The sequence below is a fragment of the Scatophagus argus genome, chromosome 21, assembly GCF_020382885.2.
Source record: "Scatophagus argus isolate fScaArg1 chromosome 21, fScaArg1.pri, whole genome shotgun sequence".
NCBI lineage: Eukaryota > Metazoa > Chordata > Actinopteri > Scatophagidae > Scatophagus > Scatophagus argus.
In genome coordinates this window covers 10,049,100-10,067,541 of record NC_058513.1, presented here as the reverse complement: position 1 = coordinate 10,067,541, position 18,442 = coordinate 10,049,100, and the positions used below count along the sequence as shown (strand labels likewise).

General features: G+C 37.8%; 3 protein-coding genes and 1 long non-coding RNA gene across 4 annotated transcripts; all 4 read left to right on the top strand.

Annotated features, from left to right (window-relative positions):
* The first annotated feature begins 100 nt into the window (after positions 1-100).
* LOC124053105 (glycine-rich cell wall structural protein 2-like) lies at positions 101-5,780 on the top strand. Its single transcript, XM_046378068.1, has 17 exons — positions 101-471; positions 2,612-2,662; positions 2,762-2,815; positions 2,902-2,961; positions 3,140-3,184; positions 3,474-3,524; positions 3,622-3,666; positions 3,817-3,870; positions 4,039-4,089; positions 4,278-4,325; positions 4,584-4,634; positions 4,724-4,774; positions 4,926-4,976; positions 5,175-5,225; positions 5,324-5,359; positions 5,437-5,496; positions 5,594-5,780. The coding sequence occupies exons 1-17, from the start codon at positions 405-407 to the stop codon at positions 5,671-5,673; spliced, it is 906 nt and encodes a 301-aa protein (XP_046234024.1). The 5' UTR covers positions 101-404; the 3' UTR covers positions 5,674-5,780.
* LOC124053103 (translation initiation factor IF-2-like) lies at positions 5,720-10,450 on the top strand. Its single transcript, XM_046378067.1, has 10 exons — positions 5,720-5,789; positions 5,889-5,969; positions 6,319-6,363; positions 6,741-6,782; positions 6,870-6,911; positions 6,997-7,044; positions 7,155-7,217; positions 7,836-7,877; positions 8,057-8,149; positions 8,470-10,450. The coding sequence occupies exons 1-10, from the start codon at positions 5,720-5,722 to the stop codon at positions 8,910-8,912; spliced, it is 969 nt and encodes a 322-aa protein (XP_046234023.1). The 3' UTR covers positions 8,913-10,450.
* A 2,077-nt stretch (positions 10,451-12,527) lies between these two features.
* On the top strand, positions 12,528-13,295 carry LOC124052268. The gene is made up of 5 exons (XR_006841979.1): positions 12,528-12,589; positions 12,715-12,753; positions 12,850-12,906; positions 13,061-13,090; positions 13,249-13,295. It is a non-coding gene; the product is annotated as an uncharacterized LOC124052268 (long non-coding RNA).
* A 98-nt stretch (positions 13,296-13,393) lies between these two features.
* Positions 13,394-17,917, top strand: cmn (calymmin). Its single transcript, XM_046378066.1, has 18 exons — positions 13,394-13,429; positions 13,548-13,604; positions 14,027-14,080; positions 14,234-14,302; positions 14,472-14,537; positions 14,749-14,805; positions 14,917-14,958; positions 15,142-15,207; positions 15,315-15,386; positions 15,729-15,800; positions 15,894-15,965; positions 16,056-16,124; positions 16,217-16,279; positions 16,381-16,446; positions 16,528-16,566; positions 16,704-16,982; positions 17,745-17,801; positions 17,913-17,917. Exons 3-18 carry the CDS (start codon positions 14,029-14,031, stop codon positions 17,915-17,917), a joined length of 1,146 nt encoding a protein of 381 aa, XP_046234022.1. The 5' UTR covers positions 13,394-13,429; positions 13,548-13,604; positions 14,027-14,028.
* The last annotated feature ends 525 nt before the right edge of the window (positions 17,918-18,442 follow it).

Here is an 18,442-nt window from a genome sequence, read left to right as displayed (position 1 = left end):
CTGTGAGGATATATACATTCAGGAAATTATGAGAAACTAATTCTATGTTGGTCTATAAAAACATCTCAAGCAGTCATGATGGTGCACCTTCCAGAGGTCATCATCAGCCATTACCAATCTGGTGAGCTCCCTCTCTTTGCTCAACTATCTCTGTTAAGTGTTAATGTACTTTAAGTGACCAATTATTTAGTTAGTGTGTGTACACCTCGGGTGTTTCTCCCAGCAAGAGGAGGGGGTATCTGGAGAACAGGAACACCTAAAAGCAGAAGGAGGGGCGCCTCAGACAAGAGTGTATATTAGCCCCTGACGATCAGGGTATGTTCCCCACTCCAGATCATCTGCTTTACTTTTCTCATTCTCTTGCTGGGTCTAAAACATTTTAGGCTCTTTCCTCCAGGTCCACCATGTTGGGACAGCTACTGCTTCAGAGTGCCATGATCCTTTGGCTGGTGCAGCTGGCACACACAGGGGGTAAGTGAAGTGCAGAGGTGAAAGCCCATGCTGAGAATTGGTTATATCGAAAATAATCAGAGGTAGAGGAAGTATCCAGATCATTTTCTTAAGTAAAAGTAATAGTGGTAAACTGTGAAAATGTGGTTACTGCAATTAAAAGTCCTGTATGAGAGTATAAAAGTATAATCAAGCAAAGGTATTTAAGGTATTGAAAGTTAAAGTATGTCCATGTCTAGTATGTTGAGCAAATCCTCACTTTTTAGAACCACAAAGTGGCCTTTGTAAGCGTTTTTTTAAAGTTGCTATTTGACGTTGCATTTGATTTCATAACACTATCATAGTGAGAAAATCCTTTCTTCACCAGCTACAGGACAGTATGTGTTTCTGAAGTCAATTATAAAGAATGTTTCCACTGTGTTAAACGGCAACATCTGAATCAGCTCTGTACTACAATATGCACCATTTTTATACTAGATCCCTCTTTTTTTTTAATTCACAGCTCTTTGCGTGTTTAACATGTTGCATTTTGCGTTCTTTGAGACCTAAACTTAAAACATGCTTACTTTGATAACAGATTGTAATTTGAAATAAAAGGGACAAAATTTAAGATAAATAATTTGAATAGAAACCACAGAGAAATTATTACACTGCTCCCTGACAAAATTGCAGACTATTAGTGGTTTCACAGAGCAAACTCTATTTTGTGTATTCTGCATATTGTTGTTTTGCATTCTTCCACGAGTTCTGCCAAACTGTGTTGAAATCCTGCTTGAAAGACTGCTTGCTCCAGTCTGGTGAAAAGATGAAAAAGAGATGAGACAGATGTCTTTAAAGTGCTCGGGTTTGCCTGTCAAATTTCAAACGATCATGTTAAACTGAAATCTTAGCAACGCTCGCTGTACAGCTACAAGTTTCCTTGTAATGATGAGAAGCAACTATATATTCTTTTCTCTTTACCAGCAGTCTCACTTTGTGAAATCAAAGGCAGCTTGGCTTCGGTGGCAGCAGTAGTCTAAATTTAACATCCATCTGTGAGAAGGGAAGAGAATAGTTTTACTGCTTGTACACAGTCACTCCATTGACTTCTGTATTGACTTCAGAGTATAGGCTTGCTGTTCGTCAGAGTACCGACTCACCAGGAGACTGCAGTTAATTTTTAAAAACTGAATGTATCATTCTAATTTAGGGACTGTATGAAAAGCATTGGGGTGGGGTGGGGTGGGTGGGATACAGGGGGAGTGAGGGGGGCTGAAATTTAAACTTATGTTTCACTTTTTAAAAAATCAATACCTTCCTGAGTGTTATCTCTTATTTTCTTTGGACCCTTCTCTCAAAAATAAATAAAGGAATAAATGAATAAAGAAATCCCTCCCTCCGGTGAAACATAACTGCTTTGCTGCAATACACTTAATAGAAACACCTGAAGAAGAACAATCAAATATGTGTACTATACATGTCGATATGTGTACAGAAACATAACACAAATTAGAAAAGGAAAAACTTTCAGTTTTTCTTGCCATGTATTTTGCTGTTTTGACACAAAGCACAAGTACTGAGCCTCGAATTTTGAATATAGAGCTTCTAAATAAGTGATTATCAGTGTTACTGAACAAATTAGTCAGGCTCATGCAGATGGCAGCTCAGTAGCTACTGATGGGCACCATAATATTTTATCCCAATGGCAAGATTCCAAATTAGAATTAATCAAAACATAAACAACTCTCTCCCGTCTCTCCTGCTCTGTACATAATCTTCCACCAAACAGTATTTTCATTTTCTGAAGAAGTAATTTACCAGAATCAATAACAGGTTATAGCGGTAAGTTTCTTGGTTATACTGACAACTTTTTTTTATCTTCTGATCTTCTTTTTATCTTCTTTATCTAAACTGGCTCTAAAATCTCACCAGGGAAAACTGATTAAAATATGAATATGGGCAAACTAACAATTATTTCTGGCATATTTAAATTATGAATGTTTCTTTTTTGTGACAACTTTAAAATTGTTTTGTTCCCTTTTCCCTTTTTTGCCACAACGGCACAAGGCATTATTCCTGCTCTACAGAGTGAGGCTCAATGTACCTGTTGTTGTTTAACAGTCATAAATAGTAAATGGCAGTAACTTGACATTAATTTTACATTAAGTGTACTGTTTTTAAGGTTATGGTGTTGTATCCGGCAGACCAAATGGACAGGGGCCACAACCTAATGGTAAATCTATCACAATCTGTACACTTTTTGTCTTGAAAATAGAACATTGTAGGATTTCTCTTAAGCTTTTGTTAACAGCTGTCATGGTGATTTTTGCAGGAAAGAAACCTCAGACCGGTGGAGGTGTAGGGAGATTGCTGATGCCATCAAAAGGTAAGTTAACAGCAAATTTATCCAGCCGTGAAATCCCTTGTTCCAGAGAATATTTTGTCATTAATATATATAATTTATTTTCCAAGGTGTGGGTCAGACTCTGGGTGTACAAAATGGATATGGTGGATACCCCACAAAAGGATTAGGTGGGTGATTACAGACCCTGCAGGAGGGATTGATCTGATTTTTAGAAATAATATTCCTTGGTTGGTGTTTTAAGTTCAAATGGAGAAATAAATTTATGGTAAATGTCATCAGGTGCAGATTTAGAGTTTATTGTAAATGCGCACAACTTCTTCTCACTGTGTATCTAATCTATTCAAGGCTACGGTGCAGCTGCTGGTGTGACCAAAGGAGGAGGGACGAAAGGTAAGTTTGCCATGTACTTGTGTTCACTCCATTAAAATCCTTACTTTAAAGGTATAAGAACTATGCAGAATCTGTTGCTTATGTCTTCCCATCTTGATTTTTGGACCTTTTTTAGCTTTAAGAAATAGTTTGCAAATTAAGTCAGATCTCATTGTGCATACTTTCTAATCTATTCTAGGTTGAAATCCAGCTGTTTTGCATAATGCGAAATTTAATAGGACATGTTACATAATTCTACATTAACTTAAAGATTGTTTTTATGATTATTTGATGTAATGTATTTGTGGAGGATATGGAGTGCAAAGCAGCTCGACAAATGGACAACAGATGAAGGGCAATGGTAAGAATCACTGCTTCTCATTGAGGACACATACATACTCTCTCAATACTGAGCAATAACAACACTGTTGAGTGAGTAAATGTTCTTTATGTGGCAGGTTACGGCACACAAGCTGGTGGATATGGCGGTCAAGGAACTAAAGGTAATGATATTTTAGATGTGATGATGTACCAGGTCAGTAAGATGAAATATATCATGATTTTTATAAGCCATTTTGGGTGGGTGCCATAAAAGGTCATGATCATTTGAGAAATCATGTACCAGATGCTCACTCATTGTTTTTAATAAGCAGGTTATGGGGCTCCAGCTGCTGTAGCACCAAATGGAAATGGAGGCCACTTGAATGGTAAGTCCGTAGTTTAAATCAGTTTATAAAGACAGGCAGTCTGCCATGTGTACATGACATTAACTTAACTAAATTAATGTTGGGAATCTATTTGAGGTCATTTTACATTTCTAAAACTGTACATAGCAAATGCGTCTAAGGGTGTTTTTTTCTCTAACTGTCTTTTAGGTTATGGTGCTACAGCTGGTGTTCAAGGTGGGAATGGAGTTAAACCCAATGGTGAGTGACCAGTGCCAATTCTCTTTGCCTTTCAATTATTTGCTTCAAACAAAAAGCTACAAAAATGTTGGATATCATTTACCTGTTATGGCCAACTGATTTGTTATTTCATAAAGGCATTTATTAGCCAGTTTTGCTTTATACTTTTCAAAAGGTTGAAAACGTTTTTGGGCTGTGCCTATTTGTAGGTAATGGTGCTGCAGTTGGACAAAATGGGCCTGGAACCAAAGGCAAAGGTAGGGCAGTTTCTACAGCACTGTTACAAAACTTCTGCTTATTGACTGCATGTGTGGAGAGTGTTTGTTTTTAGTGGCCACCAAAGGGTCCACTGCATGATGGGAAAGAGAGGGTAAAATGAGGGGTGTTCAGTTGGTTGCAATCTGCAACCCCACCATGAGATGGCACTAAATCCTACCCAATTGAGGGTGTTGAGGGTGTAATAGCAAATAATTCTAATTTAATGTAATCATTATTTGCTATAATCTTTGCTTCAGGATATGGTGTTCAAGCTGGCCCAACCAATGGACAGCAAATGAAAGGCAACGGTAAGAAAAATTTCTCATTGAAGCCACATAAACACACACACACGTACACTGAACAGCACTGATCTATTAAAACATTCTTTATTTGGCAGGCTACAGCGCACAAGCTGGCGGATACGGCAGACAAGGAACTAAAGGCAATGGTATTTTAGATGTAACAATGTGATGAGAAAATTGGATACGCGTACATGTTCAATTTTAAAACCAATGTTTTTTTATCTGTATTTGCCTTTTAACTGTTGAAATTATTCTCTGTAGAGATGAAACACTTTTCTAAGTTGTACCTATTTGTAGGGAATCCTGCAACAGCTGCTGCATACAATGGACTTGGAACAAAAGGAAAAGGTGGGTTGGTGTGTGGTGTTTGTTGTGATTATAATGATGAATAATACAATCTGGCTGTGTATGATGAAAGTGTGCTTCAAATGGTTGTTAATTAGTCAATTTTATGGGACCTTAAACTGATCTTGTTGTATCTGCCACATGTAGTCGGTTCCAGTACCTGCTGCACTGTATGTAGACTAAATAACCTGTTTTTGTTAGGCTACGGTGCTGGATCTGGTGTATCTAATGGAAATGGGGCTAAAACAAATGGTAATGTCTGGAAGAACTGAACTTTAAAACACACATTTAAACTTTAAAATGTAAATGATATTACACCTGTGGATATAACAATTATTCTTTATGTAAAGGAGCTGCAGCTGGTGGTAACTGGGGCCGACCAAATGGTAAGTGATGAAAAGTGGTTACTTTGGCGTGTCTGTCTGTTTTCTTTATGTAACTTAAGTAAGTCTGTATTCAACAGGACAAGGTGGAGCTGGAGGTAAACCTGTGAAAGGATATGGCCAACCACCATATGGGGCAGGTAATTCATCTTGTACCGTCTTGTTGTCCAGGTGACCATATTTTTTTTTTTTTTACTCTTAAACAAAACTGATACACGTGTATTTCTGTGGCTAAAGGTCCAGGTACAGGTATGGGAGCTGTCAGAGGTCTGGGAGTACCTCAGCTTGCTAGGAATCAAAAGACCCAAGGTGAGTGAAGGCCATAAAGCAGTACTGAGGCCACCCCATAAAACACCAGTGACAATGCCTTTATTTTTTCTTCCAGCATATGGCAGCAATGGTTATAATGGCTATGGAGCTCAACCCATGGGAGGTGAGTCATACACAAGTCAGTCCCTGTTGACATATGGGATGGTGAGCAAAGCTTGAATACTATTTCTTGATCTATATATGTGTGTGTGTGTGTTTATAGGCTACACTGGTGGTTATGGCAGTGCTGGTTTGGGTCTGGGACCTCGATATGGAAATGGGGGGATGAAGGGACCAAAGCAAGGTAGGATTGTCTCTAGTGACAAGTGAAAATTATGTATGCACAAAGAAGGTTATCTTTATATTTTTGCAACAACAACAACAATAATAATAATGATGATTTCAGGCTATGGTGCTGCAGCTGGTGTAGCCAATGGACAAGGTGCTATAACTAATGGTAAAACTAATTTCTATACATCACATACACTAACTGATTTGCCGGCTACTGTTAAAATAATCTAAACTTACTGTATTCTAAAGTGTAAAGTATATGTAGTAGCCTTGCGAAATGGTGGGTCAGCATGCAAGAAATATATTCTCATTCACTTTACAGTATGAGATTAATTATTCTTGCTGTTTGTGAAACTGTTAAGGTTATGGATACCCAAGTGGTGGAGCCACCAAGCCAGAAAAACCAGGTAAATGTGCATTCACAATTATATATATCTGTAGATCTGTAGTAAAGTATTAACTTTCTATCTCTCTCTCTGACAAGATTGTTAGCCAGGTGAGCAACAGACAGCTTTGTTTTTTATGATTATTTATACATTTGAATATATTTATAATATTTGAATAATATAATAATAATGTTTATAATATCTGAAGCAATATCAAAATCTTGCAGAGATTTGTTATATATTTTACATAATTTTGAGGGAATGGTTACAAGTTCCCAGATCGAAAAATAATAAGATAATTGTGAGAAATAATAACTTCAGGTCAAATCAGATAATCTGTTGATCTCTACTTACAAAGCACAAACAAAGTTATTAGTTTTGTTTTGTTTTTTTTTCAGGGTACGGAAATGTTCCAAATAGGTATGGAGCCAAACCCAATGGTAAGACCATCAGTTCTTTATTTCAGATCCATTTATGTTTCAAAATTTATTTTTATGATATCTAAATATTGATTTGTTTTCATGAAGGATATGGAGCCATCAAAGGAGGTGCAGTGAGACCTCAACCAGGTAATGCTGGTGTTGTAGACGTGTCACAAAATGTAGTTGTAAACACATGATGTGGATGTTTTGTAATAATTTCTTTACTCTGAAGCTAATGGAAAAGGAGCTGTTCCTACTGCACATGGAACCAAACCCAATGGTAAGGGAACATATTTAGCATTAAGGTGCTTCAAATGTTCCTCATGCAGAAAAATGTCCTGTCTGTTTCAATGGGGTGGTATATTCATGTAATGTTATGTTTGACCCAAGGTTATGGAGCTGCACCTGGTACTGGAGCTGGTCTTCCCAAAGGCCATGGAACCAAACCAAATGGTAACTGTTATAAAATGCACAATTTACTCTATACTGTTACTCTAAACATGTAGTTTATTATTCTGAAATATGAAGATTTAAAATGCCTAAATTAAAACATGTCAAACAAAGAAATTCACATTGTTTGATGTTTTTCCTGTTCATGTGTGTATTTATTGTATCATAGTTAAATTTAGGAGCGTATATTTTAAAAGGATGGTTCCACCCCTAAGCTTTGATTGGACGGTTGATTGTTTTTAATTTTGATATTGAGTATGCAGTATGTTTTCATCAAAAAATAAAAAGTTTTAATGAAGGGGTTCTCTGCACCTCTTCATCAAAACTAATTACTTGCTTTGTGGTTAGTCTTGGCAGACCTCTGCTGCTGTGTGCTATAAATACTGAAATGCAATACACGTCTTTATTTTCTATATTGTGAGTTGATTTTAATGAGGAAAAATCATGGCTGAAGATTTGGTGAAATAATTGTGAATAATAATCATGACATAATAAATACATACATAAAAGAAAATGCATATTAAACATGTACTGTATGCCACTTTATTACTTTCTGAATTTCTTTCTTTCTTTTCCATTTTACCAGCCTTGCTAACTCATTATTCTGCATTTCTTGTCAAGGTCATGCAGTTAGAAATGGTGCTGCACTCGGCGGATATGGAGGTAAAGTCAGTTCAAGTTCCAGCCATTCTATGTCAAATTTATTTTGGAGAGAGTTATTCATTAATAAGCTCTGAGTTCAATTTGTGTCAAAGTTAATCTTTTGAGGCTATCATGATGGTTAGTTTATTGATATTCTATACTCCACAATGTCAGTTATAGTTATAAAACATTGTTGACAGGATACAGAGGGACAAGCAAAGACTCAAAACCTCAATTTACCAAAGGAGTTGGAGCAGTATCACCCAGTGAAGGAACTGAAACACTTGGAACTGGTAAGAATTCTCACAATAAAACATGCAGTGTTTGTGATAGCCAACCTGAACCTCCCTCAGGAACAAAAGGGGAGGGAATAATGATGTTTTGAGCCAGCAAAAGCATCCAAAGATAAAACTGAATATGTACCATTTTGTCTCAGTTTTTGCATGAATCTGCAAATCACATGTTCTCAGTCTAAGCAGTGCTTATTGCATACAGGAATTTATGAAAATGTTGTGTTTGACAGGCTACGGTGGTCTTGTGCTAGATTTATCTCGTTGTGCTACAAGTGGTTTTAATTAAAATGTTCACCCACATATTTCTGTTTGATCCTCAGGCTACGGTATGATGCCAAACGGGAAGAGTGCAAAAGCTGTAGGTGCGTTCAATGGAAAGGGCCTAAAAGGTCAAGTTCTCTCCCCTGAGCAGCCAAGTGCAGCACCAGAGCAGGGTGTTACACCTCAACAAGCGACAACTCAAGGTGCAGCACCGGTTGCCCCTGAGCCAACAAGTGGTATCCTCGTTATGGTGACACATGAGAAATATCACAAGCTGCCTTCGCCCGTGCCACAAACAACAAGCTACAAGCAGACACCACTAATCCCTCAGGCTATACCAGAACCAGCACCAGCAGCCCCTGAAGAACCAAACCCTGCACCTGAGCCCACACCTGAACCAGCCCAAATTAACCCAGCACCAGAGCCGGCAGCAGTTCTGCCTCAAGGCAAGTGCCCTAAACGTGAATCTGTATTGTACTTCTGCAGCAGGAAAAAAGATTAGGGTGTTAGTGTTTTTAGACAAACCTATAAAGTAACTTAAAGTAAGAATAGGAACTTAGGTTGTTTCACCTTGTCCTCTACAACAAAATCAAATGGTAAGACACTCTTGAATTGACAATACTTTAGTTGATTGCCCCCCTAAAGAAGCGCCCTGTAGATAATCTGCTTTGTTAGATAGAGCTGTAGAATGTATTTATGTTTTATTAAACAAGTAGGTTCTATGAGTTTAATCATAGAAGAGAGGAATTTCACACAGCACTTTGTGTTATAATGTGGAAAAAAAATTGCAGTGCAGCTGTTGAAATATTTTGTGTCTGGCCAGTCAGCATGTTGCCCACTGACCATCCAGTCAGAGGAAGTCAAACTGTCCAATCAGAAAGGTTCTGTGAAATCTGCAACATGGAGTGTTGAGTAATGAGAATAACTAATGCGTCTTTGTATTTGTATTTGTAGTCCGTGGTTTGTCTGTATACATACAATATGTACTTGTACTAAAATGTTGAGTCTGAGAGAAAATGTCATTTAATTTGGAGGCCCTTCATGTTGTTTTTCTATGTGTTGTTACTGTGTGGTGACATTAGCAGTAGTGATTTGCAAAATAATATGTGTATAGTAAATATTGACGAATTGTGTGGCCTCCAGGTTATATGACTGGAAGTGCTGTGCCTGAGCAAAAAGGTGCAGAGGCAGATGTTCCTTTTGAGGTAGACAGTACCAGTGAAGGGGATGTAGCCCCCGAAAGCACCAAACCCCTTACAACCAAAACTGGTCCTGAAATAGCGGCAGCTAAAAGCACAGGGAGCATCACCCCTGAAGAAGCACTAGCTGTGGGTGTGTCTGAGATTGCACCAGAGGAAGCAAACATCAAAAGTCAACCTGAGGCAGGACCTGACAGACTCGGGGTCAAAGGCCTCCCTGCAGGAGAAACTGGAGCAACTGGTAAACTAAATCTTGATCAGGGTGTGTCTAGTGTTGTGTTGCATGTATAAATGATGACTCAAGCCTGTGTTTGTCCTAACTATGTGTTGCAGAATTGTGAACATGATGATTATGTATCTTACACTGCAGGATTTTTGTTTTTAATGGCTAGGATTCAGTCTAATTCACCCACAAAATGTTGACGATCTAAATAACTTCTGAATATCAGTATTTACAGACTGTCTTTAATTTCGCAGATATAATGCACAGAAGTATTATCTTGAGAGTGAATCCTAGCCGGTGCTCATGGTTATATTTCTTTTGATGTTTCTGTAATTACAGTTTTGTTTCTGAGTTGCATGTTTTCTTCAGTTATCTTGGAAATTTGCCAATAGTTTGTGTCCACATGGGTTGTTAAAACCTTCACCCAACTTTGTCATGTTTTAAATGTCACTTTTAAAGAAACATTTTGGGAAATGACCTTTTTGCCAAGAGTTAGATAGATTTTACTGCTCTCACCTTAGAAACAAGGGGAAACACTTTGCCAGGCCTGTAAAACCAAAACTTGTCCTTTTTACAACTTGAAAAATTACTATAGATGAAACAAATGAAATGCAACGTGTTAGTGAGGTGAACACTACACGTGTTCAGTGTCTGAAGACTCAGTGTCTAGTCTGACACTGCTCATGTCTAGCAGTGTCAGACTAGACATGAGATCTTCCTATGCAGGTCAGCAAAAAAGCAAATAAGCACAATAAGCAATATTTCCCAAAATGTTGGAGCTATTCCTTTGACATTTGTACCAGTCTGAGAATTAACCAATTCTCAATATGTCCATCTAGATTAAGAGTGTGAAGTGTATCTCTTTGTTGTGTGGTTCTTACGTTTGGTGCATACAGTGCATGTTTAACATACTTTTTATATACCGGTAAATTACCATTGGTGTTATGTTGCAAGTTAAGATTTTGTATCTTTTTTTTGTATCATCATGAATCATTTCCAACTGATCTGTCAGCCTGTACTTCTGATTTTCAGAGAATGGAAGAGGACTTTCCATCACCAAGGGACAGGGCGCTAAACCATCCAAACCAGGTAAAAACATTTGTCTTTTAAAGTCCTGTCCCTGAAATCTGGTACAGACATTCATGCTCCCCTCAAGATGACAACAACCGTAACAACTTTAATGATCTTTAATTTTTCATTTATTACCATTAGCTCACAGTTTTGATTAATTCATACCTGTCAGTCATCAGCATGTTAGTATTGTGAGCATGTGTGCATGCTGGTTTTAGCAGTCTTTTATAAATTGGAGGTAATTTGGGTCGGCCTAATCTTCTAGAAGGTAAGGGCACCAAAAGAATCCAGATGTAGCAGAAACACTGTGTGGTTTTTGTTCATGGTTTCACTGTGGCACTATTTAACCATAATTAACATTGCATTACAGTTGCACAAAGTTTGCTTGTGTATGTTTTGCTTCAAACTCTCGAATTGTCCTGATAATACGTTTACGTTCTTTTCTAGACTGTGGGCCATCAGGAGTACCAAATGGACAATGGATAAAAATACCCAGACCTGGTACGAACTGAGAGTTTTACAGTTTAATACTGGTAATGTTTATAACTATGAACAGCTATGTGCCAAAATGTTTACCACAGTTCCAGTGACCTAGTAGCACTTTTACACTAAAATGTGTATCTACACATTTCACCTTGTACCTGCATGTACAAGGTATTTAAAAGGATTTGAGGTAGCTTTTAAGTGTTACAGTGAAATATTGGAGGGAGCTACAACTTTACATTGTCTGTAGTACATATTTGTATTCCTGTATTAGCTTCTTCAATACCTTGACTTGAATATTTAACACAGATACTTTGTCATTGCCGTTTAAGGTTATAATGCAGTTGCTGGACCCTCCTCTGGCACAGACACAAAAGGTAACTGTACACTATACTTGTACACACTTGTTTCATGGATAAGTGCATTTTGCATGGGTATCAAAATTCTTACTATTCATATTATTTATGATTCTTTGATTTGTTTTGAGGTTATGGAGCAGGAGCTGGTGTTTCGAATGGATATGGCGCAAAACCCAATGGTAAATATACTATATTCTTCATTCTCAACGTTAGTGTGTATGAATTGCTCACAGTGGAGCATTTTGTGACCGCTGCTGCAGATGTGCTCATTATCAAAATGCAGAAATGACTGCTGGCCTCGCAGCAGTGACATTGTGTCGTTGTGCAGGATACGGTGCAGGTGTGGGGGGATGTTCAAATGGAGGGGGAGCTAAAGCAAACAGACCAGGTCCTATTCAGTTGTCATGAAACAATTTGAAAACTTACTGCCGAGACATTTGGATGAGGTGATGATGCTTGCTTCAGGCCAAATGACATTTGTTTTGCTTTTTTCTGGCACCTTTTGAATGTCAACCACGACACCTCAACAAACACACCTTCACAACACATAATATATTCCCTTTGACACTTTAATTAATGGCCCTTGAGATGAGGGTGAGGTCTTGGTGTGATATTCATAAAGTTAAATCCTCCAATAAAGTAAAATGTTCCAATAATGGCGCTGAGATTCATTAAAGTGTGTTGGTAAAAAATGGTTTATGTAACTGTATAATTTTTCTGCACTTCTACTTTTTTTTTTTTCAATGTTATGAATAGGAAGATAACTTAGGGAAGTTTTGTTTATCCAAAGGTTACGGAGCAGGAGACTACACTGTTCCCGGACTTGCCAATGGATATGGAGCTGGTAATATTTACTCATTTAACTAAAATTTGTTCAGTATAACCATACAGTGAAGAATGTGATATTTTCTTGGTTTCCACTTTCATTAAGATGTGATTTTCAGAGTATCTTTGATTTTATGTGTCCAGGCCTTGGATATCCTTATGGAGGGCAACATCAGCTACCTGGTGAGTGCTGTTTTGCTGAGAGCTGAGAGCAATTCAACTTCATAGCACACAGGAGGAATTATAACTGAAGACTGAATTGTTAATAACTGTTCTCAGGTCATGGGCAAGGAGTGTACCTCGGAGCTGGATATGGAAAAGGAAATTCATATGGAGGTGCATATAAATTAATTTGCCAATTGATAAGTTAAACCAATAGTAGCTTTATGAACTCAGGCTGAAAGTGGACACTCAAATGCCATTCTTTAAATAATTCTAATATAGAGTCTGAGTTTTACTTACCTTTTGCCATTTTTCTCATGAAATGCAGGTCTGGGTGAAGCAGGCAAGTCCAAATCAGGTAGGCTTCAGTGTTTGCACTAACTTTGTTAAAGTAATAAATCCATGAAAGGATACAAACTTATTCAGAGAATGAATTTGTAAATGATATATTTTCATAGCTGCAGCTGTGTTATTGCAGGATATTTAGCCTTGAGGTCATATATATCTTTTTTGCAGGGTATGGAAATGGCTACAGTGCTGGTGTGCAGCCTGACTATGCAAGTAAGTACCATTATTCATTTCAGAAAATTTGTTTTGCACTAATTTCTTTTTGTGTGAATTACAGTAAAAGCCAATATTTCCTTTCATATTTTTTCAGGTCTTGGTCGAGGTTTACCTGCTGCTAATGGCAAATCAGGTATGATGTGGGTGGCAAGTGGGGATGATAGCAAAATAAATAAAGAAATTCAATTATACATGGGTAGTGAAACAGTGAAAACAATCCCTTATTTTGCAATTTACACCTGATTCTACAGGTGATGCCGGACAGATTCCTTACAATGGAGCCCCAGTGGTTCCTGCTGGGATAGATGGTAAGACAGTGCATCATATAAGTTGTGATTTAAGCATGTGTGAAAAATATGATTTTGACAATTACCATAACAATCCACAGTGTAATCTATGTTTGAAATAAACAAAAACCCCAGAAAGCTCTGTTATTGGGATTGGCTAACGTAAGAGTGGCTGAAATCAGAAATGTGATTAAGCAGCACAGTGCTGTTCCTCAGAAAGCAGTGAGTCAGTCTTTGGGCATCTAAAGCGTATGTTCTCATTCCATCTCAGTATCTCAGGTCCAGTTTCTTGTTGAAACGGTGTGATTGCGTTCACTCTAGTTTGAACGCGTTCACTCTAGTAAGGTGATTTCACAAACAGTCTTGGTCTGAATGTGATGTTGCCATATAAGGTGTAAAAGTCAATAGATTTATACACCAAGGTTTCCTGTGTATTCATACAGGTATGAGCCACTTTGAGCCTCAGGCAGCTGGCTTTGGTCCAAGTCTGTACGGTGGTATGTGTAACTTTATATATTGTTTTTTTAATATAATTTTTCAAGAAAACAGAGTGGGGGGGAAAGTAATTTTATGAGAGTCATAGTCACAAAATCACCTCATAAAGCATAAAGACATTAATTTGAGAAACAAAACTCTCTCCAATGTTAAAGGAATGGACAGCTTGCCTTTCGGTGGTCAGACCCTGGGAATGGGTGCCGAGAAGTCAAACACAAAGTACGGTAAGTGCTCACTGGTTTTATTGTGTTGATTTACTTCAGAAAAAGGAAGTTATATTTATGACCTCGTGAATTTATAGCTACTAAAATTTTGCCTTACCTTGATGTGTAGAATTCTCATTATTTGTATGCCAACCAACATCATGGTCACTCACTGCTCGCTCTGATTTAGGTATTGGTGGATTACAGTTTGGTGGAAAACCCCTCAGTATGGGGATTAATGGAGCAGGACATTATGGTTTGTCTGTGTTATTATTAACTACTTTCCATTCAGTTACTTTATGTGGGTGTTTGATTTATTCATAATCCATGTGTGTTGACTTACCACTTACATACCAACGTGTCTCCTTGTGAGTGCCACTATAGCCCTCTAAGAATACAGTACAAGCATATACGGTCAGTCTAATGAGTCCATGCATGTCCTAACTGTTCGTCTCATTTCTTTCCAGGTTATGGTGGAAACCCTTATGGTCCTGCTGGTGATGGCAAATCATCTGGAAAATATGGTGAGTGAATAGTTTTGTGGGAAGCAAGCCAACTAATTATACATGCTATGACTGAGCTACAAAGATATAGCTTGAAACATCAATGATTATATTAATTCAAAATACTTGCAGGTGGTCTTGGTGCCAGTGGAGATCCTGCACCTGGAAAATATGGTCAGTGTGAACAAAAAAATGTGTTTTGCAGTGGCTAATAGTTTTGTCATAGTCATTCCAGAAATTATAGGCTATGAAATTAAATCCAGAATATACACTTGACTGTGAAATGGCTTCTCATTAGTGTCCATTTTAAGAGGTCATGTGATCACTTTGTACCGTTTGCCCTCCTTCTCTGCTCAGGATATGGTGGGTTCCCCAGTGGGGGACAGCTTCTTGGTGCTAATGGAAATACAGCCAGCAAATACGGTGAATAATCGGCTTCAGTCCTTGTTTATGTGATTATGTCCTACAAACAGCCCCCCTTAACTTTTAATCATTTCTCTTCTCCCTCTTTTTCTCCATCTCTTCTACAGGTCATGGAAGAATGCTTTACGAAGCTCAACCAGCTGGTCTCAGTCCTGAAGCCAAATCTGCTGGCAAATCTGGTAAAAACTTAGACTAAACACGAAGAGACAACTAGCCTCTAACAGTGTGATTTCTCACGGTTTCGCTCTTTGTTAAAAGCATGTCACTCAGCAATAAAGCAAATCATTTTCTGAAATGTTTTAACTTTTCTTTCAATGATTCAGTCAATGAAAATGTGAATTATAAATGTAAATTATGAAAAAATAATATACCTTACTATACTAAAATTTGACCAAAAGTTGACATCAAAGCCATGATGGGACGGCTAGCTTTGTACACACCAGTGCATGCACATGTATGCATTTGTTAGTTTATTTTGTTGTGATTTAATGTCATTTATTTAATTAGATATTTTCTTCCAGGCCTGGCTGGGTCACCATATCAGCCTGAACCTCTTGGACTTACACAGAATGGAAAATTAACAGGGAACTATGGTGAGATTCAGCAAGCACAGCAGCTACCTTATCATTGTCATTTGTTATTTGGTTTAACTTTAGCTCATCTCTGTGTCTTTGCCAACTGCTAAGCTGGTGGTGAAGTTCCCTATGCACCGCAACCACTTAGTTTTGGGACTGAAGCAAAGTCTTCTGGGAAATATGGTACAGTGCATCACTCTACATGTTTCCATACTGATCATTCTTTCCCTCTGCATTTAATCATGTTTACTTAATGGTTTCACATCTCAACAGACAACCAGGGATCATACCAGTCACAGCCCCTTGAATCTACATCTGAGGGCAGACCTGATGGGGAATATGGTATTTTCAAATTATTACTACCACTTACCTGACCACCTGGGTTGGAAAAGTACAAATAAATTGTACATTAATCTATTTTTTGGCTTAAACAGATACAGTTGTTTTACCTTATGAGTCCCTGTCCCTTGAGCTAGATTCAGCTGGAAAATCCTTTGGTGCGTCAGAGAAAGAAGTTTCTTGCGGTGAGATTTGCAGTGCAACTATACTGTGGACCCTAATCTGTTATCTGTTTTTTTTCCCCCTTCTGCTCTCTTAGTGAGGGGAGAGGTACCAACTCCGGCAACTGCGGTCGAAGGCGAGGGGATGTCCATTGATAGATATGGTATAGTGTGTATTTCTGCCTGGTCGTCTCTTGTGACTCTGTTGCATTCAGGTAATGTTTAACTATTTTTGTCACTTTCAGAAAATGTGGGCTATATAAACGGACAAGTGCAGCCAGAAGGTAAAACTAGGAACACATTTTAATCGCATACGTAGTGCAAAGACAAAGAAGACAGTACTTAAATATTAGTTTAGAATAACACAATTCAATTATTTTTTCCCTCTATCTTGTTTGTGTTATCTGCTCTCCCTTTTTAGTGGTTGCATTTCCCGCAGCTCCCGCTCCCAGCCCCGCCCAGGCCTACCCCTCGGTCCCGTCCTATCTGCCTGTGGATTCCTCCTTCTCACTTGATGTGGTACCTGGAGCGGGTACAGGTGACCTGCCCGACCCTGTGGGCACTGCCAGCCTTGCCCTTGACTCCATACCTGCTTCAGAAACACAGGGCGTGCCAGAGCACCCTGATGACCTGCTTCAGCAGCAGCTTCCACGTCAGATACACATTCAGCAGCATCTCAAACTTCATTTTCACCACCAAGGCAAGTCCGGCTGCCGAGATTATCTAGACTAAATATTCATGAATGGTTGCACAATCTACGGAAAGATTGACATTTAGGTGTCATTTGCATTGTGTTATATGCATCTGTAGTGTACAGTCTATAGTGTACACCTACAACAGCTCAAAAACTACCATTGGAAAACTCCCTCTTCAGCAGTGGATTAGCTTAGCTTAGCATGAAGACTAGAAAAAGGGAAACGGCTTGTCTGTCCAACGGTAATGAAATTTGCCTACCAGCACCTCTAAAGCCCCCTAATTAATGTTTGTTTAATTTGTAAAAAAAACCAAACAAACAAACAAAAAAAATCCCAATGAGTATAAATATGGGTGTATCAATTTTCTTACTGATAAACAAATCAATCAACATTGTTCCCAAAATATAAAGATAAACACCAAGTTGTGAATAATTTGCTGAGACAACAGCTGTAATAACAAAAAAGCTAAAGTGATTATAAATGCACTGACTTAGACTCTTAAGATGATGCTTGGCACATCTCTTCATTTCATTATACTTGAAGCATTTAATAAAAATCCAGCGTATTTCTAAACAGACTGTACTACAAAAAAAAGCCTGTGTAGTATGCCACTCGCTGAAATCTCTGCAAGAAAGTCAATATGTGTATTTCCCCAAAATTAATCAAACTAATTTGTCAAACTAATCCTTCAAGTTTACAGAGGCAAACATTTCGAGATATACAAGTTAAACTTTTGCATAATAGTCTGTATTCTTTCTTTTCTTCAGGAGCAAAGAATGGCAAATATGATTTAAATGGCTTCTTTGGAAATAGTGGATATCAAGGTAAGAACAGGCTGAGTCAAAGTTTAAAAAAAAAAAAGAAAAGATTTTCTATTTTCAGTTTTTCCTCAATCCTCACATTCATCGTTACTCTCCATTCTTTTCTCCACACAGGTTAAACCTTGCTGACAAGTATAACCTCTCTCTCTTTCTCTTATTTTTTGACCATTTCTCAGTTGTATATTATTTTTAATTTCTATCTGTCTGTTATTTTTGTGTTTGTTTTGAAAGTCTAGAGATATAAACAACATTTAAACATTTTGATTTGTTAGGGTTTTCAGTCTATGTGTTTTTATGCAACCTGCATTACAGATTTTTTTTTTGTCCTGCACTTACTGTTTACTGTATATGCATTTGAAATGGTGTTTTCCTGCTGCATATCGTCAGTGTTTTTTTGAGTCAGTCAGTGTTAGTTGGTGTTATCAGCTCAAAATAATCATCCAAAACATAAATTAGTCTAATTTATTTTGCATGGGAAAGGTTTTTTTTAAACTTTATGATTGTACAGTATTTGATTGAATAAAACCATCAGTGAATACCAACCGTGGGAAATTTTGCCTCACTATTTTATATGTGTGCATTTCTATATTGAAAATATGTTTAAATGTACATGAATTTTGAGCATCAGTGAATCACTTTCATTA

What these genes read in the sequence shown, in the direction of transcription:
- LOC124053105 (XM_046378068.1), top strand. Translation starts at nt 405, where the DNA reads ATGTTGGGACAGCTACTGCTTCAGAGTGCCATGATCCTTTGGCTGGTG. An exon ending in TGGCGGTCAAGGAACTAAAG is followed by an intron (nt 3,667 to 3,816) that starts GTAATGATATTT and finishes TTTAATAAGCAG; the next exon opens with GTTATGGGGCTCCAGCTGCT. An exon ending in ACAAGGAACTAAAGGCAATG is followed by an intron (nt 4,775 to 4,925) that starts GTATTTTAGATG and finishes ACCTATTTGTAG; the next exon opens with GGAATCCTGCAACAGCTGCT.
- LOC124053103 (XM_046378067.1), top strand. Translation starts at nt 5,720, where the DNA reads ATGCCTTTATTTTTTCTTCCAGCATATGGCAGCAATGGTTATAATGGC. An exon ending in CACCAAGCCAGAAAAACCAG is followed by an intron (nt 6,364 to 6,740) that starts GTAAATGTGCAT and finishes TTTTTTTTTCAG; the next exon opens with GGTACGGAAATGTTCCAAAT. An exon ending in CCATGGAACCAAACCAAATG is followed by an intron (nt 7,218 to 7,835) that starts GTAACTGTTATA and finishes TTTCTTGTCAAG; the next exon opens with GTCATGCAGTTAGAAATGGT.
- cmn (XM_046378066.1), top strand. Translation starts at nt 14,029, where the DNA reads ATGAGCCACTTTGAGCCTCAGGCAGCTGGCTTTGGTCCAAGTCTGTAC. An exon ending in CAAATCATCTGGAAAATATG is followed by an intron (nt 14,806 to 14,916) that starts GTGAGTGAATAG and finishes AAATACTTGCAG; the next exon opens with GTGGTCTTGGTGCCAGTGGA. An exon ending in AAATACAGCCAGCAAATACG is followed by an intron (nt 15,208 to 15,314) that starts GTGAATAATCGG and finishes TCTCTTCTACAG; the next exon opens with GTCATGGAAGAATGCTTTAC.